We start from the raw sequence: 9506 nt of genomic DNA, 5'->3' as shown, positions 1-9506 counted from the left end.
CCCCCCCCCCCCCCCAGGCAGGGCAGGGACACACTGGGCCCTAGGGACAGGGAGGGGGATGAAGAGGAAACACAGCTGCCCCTCCCTCTCCCAGCAAGGAGCGCCCGCCCTCTGTGGCGGCCAGGGAGGAGGCTGCCAGGCACCTCTGCCTCCAACCCCAGGTTGTTGGGGGTGAGGGGGTCCTGGACTGGATGAGACAGAAGAGGACAGACATCCAGCCCAGGGCCAGCTGCTCCTGTCCTTGTTTAAACCAGGCCACAAGAAGGCCAACCCCTCTGAGAGCACCCAGCTCACCTGTGGGCTTCACCTGCTGCAGAAGTGCTTGGTTGTCAGCCTTGGGGCACCCCCATGTGGCAGATCTGAAGATCGCACTTATCAGACTGCCTGCTGCCTACCGAAGGGGCCCGTGGTGCCTGTTTTACACTCCTGACCCGCTTGGGCCTGCAGTGAGGCATTGGCCATCTCTCTGCCCTGAAAGGTCATGGGCAGTACATGAGGTGTGCTGCCCAGGGTGGGCCCCATGGCTGTGGTTGGGAAGGGGCAGCCTGGGGAGAGGAAAGGGCACAGGCTCTTGGTTAGAATCCCAGTCTCTCTGAGACCCTGGATTCACCCTGTAAAGCCTGAGTGTCCTCATCTGCAAAGTGGGCAGCTCGTGGTGAGCAGACGAAGTCTGCTGTGTAGGTGATCTACATCTGAGATGCCGTTCTGCCTGGCCACCCCAGGTCTTTGAATGTGGACATGGAGTGGCTGTACGGGGCCAGCGAGGGCAGCAGCATGGAGGTGGACATTGGCTACATACCCCAGGTAAGCCCAGGTGGCCCTCACCAGGTCATCCTGCGGGGCCCGCCTTCCCTGGGCCTCCGTCTCCCTCCTCTGTGATGAATTGAGTGTCCCTAAAGGTCTTTCAGGGCCCCGCTCTGAGCCATCCCTCATCACTGACCTCTGGTCCAGATGGAGCTTGAAGCCATGGGCCCCTCAGTGCCCTCAGTGATCCTGGATGAGGATGGCAACGTGATTGACAGCCGCCAGCCCTCAGGGGAGCCCCTCCAATTTGTGTTTGAGGAGATCAGGTGGCAGCAGGAGCTGAGCTGGGAGGAGGCCGCCCACCATCTGGAGGTGGCCATGTACCCCTTCAAGAAGGTGAGGTTGGGCTAGGGTGAAGCCCAGGGCAGGCTGCATGGCTGAGCTGGGAGCGTGGAGGGGGGACGTGTACAGGGCAAGCTGCTGAGGCTCTGTCATCCTGGGCCATGTGGCCTCCCCTGCCAGGAGGGGCATCCCAGCCCAGCAGTACCCCTCCACACCCTCAGACACGTAAACCTGCACACATGCACGCCCACAAACACACTCATACACAAGCACAAACGCGTACCCGTACACACATGCACACAGACCCTGCACACTCGGCCCCAGAACAGGCCCCCCCCCCCAACTAGCACAGCAGCTTCACTGTCTGGGTCTGACCGTAGGTCACCTACCTGCCGTTCACGGAGGCCTTTGACCGAGCCAAGGCTGAGAACAAGCTGGTGCACTCAATCCTTCTTTGGGGGGCCCTGGATGACCAGTCCTGCTGAGGTGAGGGAGCCCTGGGCAGCTCCAAAGGGAGAAGCAGGGGCCTCATACTTTGTGGGACAGCAAGCTGAGGCAACAGCTGTCCTGATGGAACCCTGCGGGACTCGGGCTACATACAGGGCGGGGGCTCTGGGTGAGCGCTGGAGGGTTTCTGTGCTGAGCCCTGAGGCAGAGGAAGGGTCCCTGCACACTGGGTTCAGACTCAGTCATTTTCAGCGTGGTGACCTTGACCACGTAACTTCTCCTGAGCCTCAGATTTCTCCACAGCAAAAGTGGGATAATGTACTCACCTCCCAGGGTTGTGAAAAGGGATGTGGAGGTGCCACATGCTGTAAAGTGACATCCACACTGAGGGAAAGTGGTGCCCGAGGCTGGGCTGTGTTTCTCATTTAGGAAACTCACCTGAGACTTGCGGGAGTCCTTCAGTGGGTTCAAAGAGGAGTAACATGCCCTGCCCACATCTGGTCACTCAGCGGACATCCTGGGCACCTGGTATACCAAGTGGCAGGCCAGGTGCTGGAGGCCTACAGTGTAGTGCAGAGGCAGATGTGGAATGAGTAAGCACAAGTATAGAGAGTGTTGTACCAGGCAGTGGCCAGACTGGCACGAGAGCATGGTGGAGGGGTCAAGGAAGAATTACTTGAGAAAGTGACATTAAGCTGAAACTTTGAAGGATGAGGAAGAGGGTTACAAGAGGAAGAAGCTTCTGGGCAGAACAGTCTGTGCAAAGGTCCGGGGGCACAAAGAGTTCTGTGAATTTAGGGAGGTGTCATTGTCTCTGATCCCTGGGCCAGGTAGAACCTACCCCAAATCTCAGCCCAGGTGTCAGTGTTATTGACATTAATCCCAACTACCACTTATTCAGTACTTACCTATTGAATCTGTTATTTCAAGTGGATGCAGAGACCATTCTGCAGTCTATGAGGCTTGCCCAAAGCAAGATCATTGCTGATGGAAAACCCCAGTAAGACCTGGGGGCACCTCACCCTTCTGGCCTTGACCTCTACCTGAACAGGTTCAGGGCGGACTCTCCGGGAGACTGTCCTGGAAAGTTCGCCCATCCTTGCACTCCTCAATGAGAGCTTCATCAGCACCTGGTCCCTGGTGAAGGAGCTCGAAGACCTGCAGGTGAGTGGAGGGAATGGCCTACGGGAGCCCCTGGGACAGTGCTGGAGGCCCAGATAGCAAGAGCCTGCGACTGTCCCCACCCACAGAGCAACCAGGAGAACCCATCCCACAGGCAGCTGGCTGGCCTGCACCTGGAGAAGTACAGCTTCCCGGTGGAGATGATGATCTGCCTGCCCAACGGCACTGTGGTAGGCACCAGGGACCCGGGAGCAGTAGGCAGGGGACATGTCTGTGCAGGCTCCTCGGGTCTGCCACCACCTCAGGCCGCGAAGCCTCACACTGGTCTCTTAGCTAGTGTGAGCCCCACCATGCACAACCAGGAATCGCAGTGCAGGTGCTTTGCAAGAGTGGGACCTCAGCAGCCCTTTGGGGACTGCATGGCAGTGAGCATAGTCCAGGAAGGGGGTCAGCACATCCCCAAATGAAACAGACCAGTTGAGTGGACAAAAGCATGTCCTGGAGGGAAGACGCTCCTCCTGCCACTACAGCTGGCCTGGGGTGGTGGGGTAGGAGGAGCAGGGCCCTGTGGCCAAGAGCACCAGGGAGGGCCCTGACCGAGCCAGGGTTCCAGACCCTACTTCTTCCTAAGGGCCCCTCATATGGCCTCACCCACGTCCTTGCTACACTTTGGAAATAGATGGTCACCAGTATCCTGGTTGCTTTGCTTTCCAGGGCTGGGATTAAACCAGGGTCTTGAGCATGCGAGGCAAGTGCCCTTCCACCAGCTACATCCCCAGCTCTTTTTTAAATTTTATTTTGAGACAAGGTCTCCCTAAGTTGTCCAGGCTGGCCTCAAACTTGTGATCCTCCTGCTTCAGCCTCCCAAGTCACTGGGATTACAGGCGTGTGCCACGTGCTTCGCTTTCAATGCCTGTTTTACAGACAAGGAGAGTCAGGCTCAAACATTTCCAGAGGCTCAGAAGTTTTCAGAGATTTGGCAAAAGTTGCAGACAGTTAGAAAGAGCAGTTGGCTTTGAAAGTAGGTTCACCTGTGAGCCTCTGAATCTCTAGCTCCCCTACTGGAAGCCACTCTTGTCCTCTAGTGCCGTGGCTGGCTGGCATGTGACTCTGCTTGCTGCAGGAGGTGATCAGCTGCACCGAGATCCTGGGTGGGGGTGGTTCCGGGGCAGGAGATGGTGTGGAAGAGGAGTCTGTGAGAGCCTGGCGAGAAGGACAGGGCACTGGGCAGAAGGCTGAAGGTGTCAGGGGCCCGGGAGGAAGGGCCTGGGGACCGCTAGGCAGCCCATCCCCTCCTGGCTTCCACCATGCAGAGCCTACTGCGGACCAGGTCCTGGGGTCACCAGGATGAGCAGTCAGTGCGCTGCCTGGCATGCACTCGCCTACTCACCCGCTGGCTGGCTGGTCGGTTGGCTGGTCGGTCGGTCAGTTGGTCAGTCAGTTGGTGGGTCCTCCTGCCCACGTGTTCATTCACTTACTGGGCACCCGCTTGGACCAGGCTCCTTGCAGAAAGGTAAAGAAACCGCTGTGCCCACACTGTGCTCACTAGTTAGAGCAAGAGGCAGGTGGGAAGCAGCCCAGAGAATGCTGGGCATTTGGACAGAAAGGACTGTGGGGCTCAGGGGTCATAGGAGCAGAGGAAAGAGAGGCTATTTGGGGGTAGACGGCAGGGGGCTAACGGAAGAGATGACATGGGCAGGTGCCAGGAGTTCCCCTAGTGGACGGGGTGGGGAGGAGCACTGCTGTGGGGCCTAGGAGCCCATGGCAGAGGCTGGAGAGCAGCTGCTTCTCCTGAGACACTCAGGCCGGCAGAGCCCGGGCCTCCCCAGCTCTCCTCACACGGTCCTTCTCCCAGGTCCACCACATCAATGCCAACTACTTCCTGGACATCACCTCCATGAAGCCTGAGGACGTGGAGAACAATGTCTTCAGCTTCTCCTCCACCTTTGAAGACCCGTCCACGGCCACCTACATGCAGTTCTTGAAGGAGGGACTCAGGCGCGGCCTGCCCCACCTCCACCCCTAGTTGCCTGCTGGGCTGGTGGGAAGCCAGGCTGGACGGGACCTGGTAAACTGGCCCGCAGGCCCCTGGGCCAGAGTGGACCCTGGCCCACTTCAGACTTGAGACCCTTCCCATGCCCACTCCACTCTAGGCTGCTTTGTGGCTTTGAAGTCAACTGAGAGCAGCCACCTAGCTTTGCCTCAATGACACGGGTAGATAAGAGGGGGCCCGAGCTGACAGGGTGAATGAGCTGTGATCTCTGGTACCACCATTAGCCCTTCCCTACCCACCTGGCTCCAGATGCCACTTGGGATCCCCCAACACTGGCCCAGGTGACCTACCTGGACCTCCCTCACCCAGTCACATAGTCCAGCGGGGAGGAGTGGGCCAGAAAGATGGGGGGGCCTCCTCTCCTGCTTCTTGCCCTCCTCCCAAAGGAAGCACCCAGGACCGTGGCTGGGGACCAGGCTGCCATGTAGCATTGCTGTCTGCAGAGCCTGCCTTCCTGCCACGCCCCGGCTGCTCTCCTGTGTGTGATGTCCCCAGCTGGAGTCAGCCTCAGCTGGAGACAGCCTGCTGGAGCCTGTGTGCAGGGCCTCCTACTAAGGGAAGCCACCCTATGGCACTGCTGCTTCCCAAGCCACACACAGACCTAACAATAGGTCTCCAGAACCTAATTAGGAAATTGGGGAAGTTACTGTGAAGCAGGCTCCTGCTTTAGCAGGGGGCCCCTGAGGAGCCCCTGAGGCCCAGGGCAGGGCATTCCCACCACCTGCCTAGCACAGGGTCACAGCAGGACTGCTGGAGCCAGTCCCCATCACACTTCTTTCCCCACAGACCCTGACTCCATAGAAGATAGCCCAGCCAAAGAACAGCCTGTCCCAGAGCCAGCGCTGTCCAGGCCACTAGGGGTACCTCAGACCAGCTCATCTACCACTGGGTGGCCATCAACTCTCCTTGGCCACTCTCGAGGCCTTGGTCCACTTCGTGAGCCACTGACTACAGTCAGTCTTTTTTATACATGCAGAAAAGTGTTTTTATGTGAACTTTCTCACATTTTATAGGTATTTTTTTATGACCCCTGTGCTGAGGAGGAAGAAGGGGGCAGTGGCCTCCCCAGCAGCCGCCCCATGACGGCTGGATCTGAAATCCTAGATGGACCCAGCTTGATGTCTTTGCAGTTGCATGCATGGGAAGAAATATGCCTCCTCCTTCTCCTCCCCCAGCTTTTTAAAAACATCCTAGAGGATCAGAATACCCCACTCCACCCTGCCCTCCACCCAGGAGGCCCTGGGACTTACCTTCATTAAGGCCTTAAAATCAGCCCATTCCCCATGCACCATTCTCTCCCTGGTCCCCTCACCCCTCGGCTCATCCTGACAGAGGAAGCAGGGGACAGACTTCCTCAGACACTCCCTGCCCTGCCTGCCTGCCCCGGGAGCACGCCCTGGGAGCCTCCATTTTGCACCAAGTATGACAACAGCAGCCATTGCCCAGAGCCTTCTCTCCAAGGCAGTATTTCCCACTTAGTCTTTAAGACAAAAATGTGAAGTGGACAGCTATTTCCCATTTTGCAGATGAAGACGTTCAAGTCTCAGGGAAGTGAAGTGACCTGCCCCGTGGTCACTCAGTGCTGGAACTGAGACAGCAAACCCATATATGACTCCAAATCCTGTGTCTTGATTTGGGGGTGCTTTGACATTGCACCCTGCCTGTTTCCTCTGAGTGGAAAAGAATGCCTTTTAAATCATCATGACTCATCCCCTCTGATCTTCAGACCAAACTCAGAATAAATAGTGGGAGCCGCTGAATGCAGCCAGGTTTTCTGTCCTTCCATGCCCCTCACAGGGGGAGGAGGCACCAGTGCCTCCACCATCTTGCCAGACCCATCCCGGAGCCTGCCGGCCTCAGCAGAGACCTGGCCTCCCCACCCAGCAAGCTCTTCCCCTCCTGCTGCTCCCAGAGGGCCCTCTCCACACCAAACAATCCTGGTCCCATCTAGGGGCTGATGGCTTCGGTTTCCTGAATCCTCATCGGCTGCCTTTGCCCATCCCCAGCTGGGGAGGGCCTTCGCCACCCTCCTGTTATCCCTTTGCCTCTTCCTTCCCTGGTCCCCAACATGTCCTATAATAAAATAGGAGAGGCTAGGGAGGCTCCCAGTGTTTTTCCTTTGGGCAGGTTGTTCAGTTCTGTCCTGGCGAGGTCTGGCTGCTTCCCTGCTGGGATTGGCTTGGCAGATGGGTAAGGGAGCAGGCAGGAATGCCTTTTGGGACTATCTTGTCTGTCACCAGAGGGCCTGAGTGACTTGCCTAAAATAAGTTTGTGATAGATCACTGGTGGAACTTACTATTTTGAGAATCTGGTGCTCTGTGTTGAGAAAGATCCTGACGCTAAACCCATTGTCTCAGAAGCAGGGCCTGAGACAGGAATTAGGTGGTTTGGGGGGAATTTCACTTTAGGAATGACCTGTAAAAGAAGGGTAGAAGCCAAACAGGGAAAGGACAAATTCTGAGCAGGGATCTGTTCAGATCAGCCTTGACCTGGCCCACAGAGAAGGGCTCTGGGGCACAAACCACGCTGCAGGGTCACAACAACCTTTTTCACCTTGTATCAGTCAGTCATGGACTTGAGGAGGTGGCTAAGGAGGCTCCATGCTCCTCGCTGCCAGGGGAGTATCTATACCCAGGACTGGGAGAGTGATTTACATGAAGCGCCATTGCCTACGAGGGGAAAGTAATGATTAAAGCACAATTTGCCATCCTTGGAAGAGGACTAGGCCTGGAAATCAGCCTTCATCATTTGAATATGGTCAGGATCAGGATGGGTGACCTGATCTTTAGGTCTCTGGCCAAGACCATTTGTATAACTTGTGAGGACCTAGAGCAAAATGAAAGTGGGATGACATGACCCAGAAAATCAGGGTCAGGTGCTGCAAAATGATGTTTTGATCAATGATGGGCCACATATATGATGATGGTTCCCTAAGATTATAGTAGAGCTGAAAAATTGTTATCTAGTATTCTTATGTACATTTTCTGTGGATATTTAGATGTATTAATTCTTACATTGTGTTACAGTTGCCTACAGAATTCAGTATAGCAACATGCTGTACAGGTTTGTGACCTGAAACAATAGGTTATGCCATATTGCCTAGGTGTGTAGTAGGCTATACCAACCAGGTTTGTGTAAGCATGCTCTATGACAGTCACACAATGACGATATCACCTAATGACGCATTTCTTAGAGTGTATCCCTGCTACTAATTGATGCACACCTACTTTCAAGAAGGCAACAGCAGAGCAATAACCCAAGTATGGCGTTTTTCTGGACATGGCCCATTGTGACTACACGCTGTTTGCTCACGGAGTCAGCCCTGTCCCTGGCAGATTGAGGTTGCAGGCTTTAGGACCAAGAAACTGCAGACTGGGAACTAGGCAAAGTCATGTGTTGATGGCAGAGGAGGAAATGTGTCCTAGGAACTGGGTGCCTTGGAGACCAGGACACTGAGGGTTTGTGTACAGAGAGGGAGTGGGCTTGCAGCTTGAGAGAACTATGGGTCTCTCTTCCATGCCTTCAATCTACCCATTTAATCAAAGTGAATACAGTGTGTGTGTGTGTGCGCCGTGAGGTGGGGAGGAGAATAAAACAGGAGATAGCTGCAGAGCGTTGGAGGGCAGGAGTCAAAGGCCAAAAATACCGTTCTCCCATTCTTGCGGGAGAAAGACTGTAGAGGGCCCTGCCTGGGAAGCACGTAAAGTGAACAGGGTGAAACAGCAGACAGTAAGCACCCGACCCTGAGGCTGGAGTGCCAGGCTTAGGATTCTGAAATTTGCAGTAGGGCTGCGGACAGCAGACCCTGCATGTTTTAGGGTCTTAGCAGCAACACAGATCTCAGCTTCCCGAAGTCGGATGGAACTAAACGTGGAGAGCAGCAAGGAAGAGGACCAGCGGTGGGACGTGGCGAATCAAGTCTGGGGGTCTCCAAGCGCAGCCAGCCCGCTTTTCCCAGGCGCGGCGACCAGGGCCCGAGCCTGTCATCGAGAGAGGGCGTGTCTTCTCTCTGCCGCCCCGCCCCCCGAGTCTTGCTCCAGTTCCAAGCATCCAGGGGAAAGGAAGAATGAATTAGAGTCTCAGGGCCTAAGTACCTCAGCAGGTCCAGGGCTCAACTTTTCCCACCTTACCCATGCCCTGGAACACCCCTTACCACATTAGCTTCCATTCCCGACATTTCAGCCAGCTCCTGCACTTGAAGGACAAGGTAGCCACAGGGCAGCTCGGGGAGGCAGGACGTGTGACTCCTTCATATCAGGCCATCTCAAGGAACCACAGATTTCCCTTCCTGTGAAATAACCCCCACAGAGGGGACTCGATGGACACCACCAAAGTCCCGCAACACCAGGCCCTGCAGAGCCATGACTAAAACCAAGACCTCTGAAGCTTCACAAGGGAGAAAACCAGCCCAAGAGGCTGCCCTCAGCTAACACTGGCTTCTCCAAAACCGCACTCTTTTAACGGTTGTGTTTCAAATTTGCTGGGTGAGCTTGGCTAACCCAGGGAGTCTTCCTGGACCCTAACGTTTCCTGAGGCAAAACTTCAAAAGATGTTAATTGAATTCTCTGGTAGCTATGAAGCTCCTAGAAGAGCCTAAGTGAAAATACCATCCAAGCTCTTCTTGAAGATGAGATGCAAAAGCAAAGCATGGAAAAGCACTGCTAGGCCTCCACAAGGGGGCAGGAAAGGAGACTCAAAGGCAGCTGGCAGAAATGTCTCAGCCAGCTCAGGCCAGTCTCAGTCTACTGAGCTACAGGGAAGAGAGACTTTTTTTTTTTTTGCAGAATGGGTGTGTGTG

The 9506-nt window shown here is 55.5% G+C and overlaps 2 protein-coding genes across 2 annotated transcripts in view; both read left to right on the top strand.

The window, feature by feature from the left end:
* The window catches only part of Selenon (selenoprotein N), a 16047-nt gene extending 9243 nt beyond the window's left edge, over positions 1–6804 (top strand). Inside the window, exons 6-11 of the mRNA XM_015484777.2 lie at positions 723–804; positions 952–1140; positions 1467–1572; positions 2585–2697; positions 2784–2885; positions 4511–6804. Of these exons, the coding sequence (XP_015340263.2) occupies positions 723–804; positions 952–1140; positions 1467–1572; positions 2585–2697; positions 2784–2885; positions 4511–4681 (763 nt within the window). The 3' untranslated portion in view covers positions 4682–6804. The remainder of the gene's footprint in view (positions 1–722; positions 805–951; positions 1141–1466; positions 1573–2584; positions 2698–2783; positions 2886–4510) is intronic.
* Positions 6805–8273: 1469 nt separating this feature from the next.
* Positions 8274–9506, top strand: part of Mtfr1l (mitochondrial fission regulator 1 like) — a 12631-nt gene continuing 11398 nt past the window's right edge. The window contains exon 1 of the mRNA XM_048816064.1: positions 8274–8285. The gene's annotated coding sequence lies outside the window, so the exon portion shown is untranslated. The remainder of the gene's footprint in view (positions 8286–9506) is intronic.

Source organism: Marmota marmota, unplaced genomic scaffold (genome assembly GCF_001458135.2).
Source record: "Marmota marmota marmota unplaced genomic scaffold, marMar, whole genome shotgun sequence".
NCBI classification, from domain to species: domain Eukaryota; kingdom Metazoa; phylum Chordata; class Mammalia; order Rodentia; family Sciuridae; genus Marmota; species Marmota marmota.
This window is presented reverse-complemented; position numbering and strand designations above follow the sequence as displayed.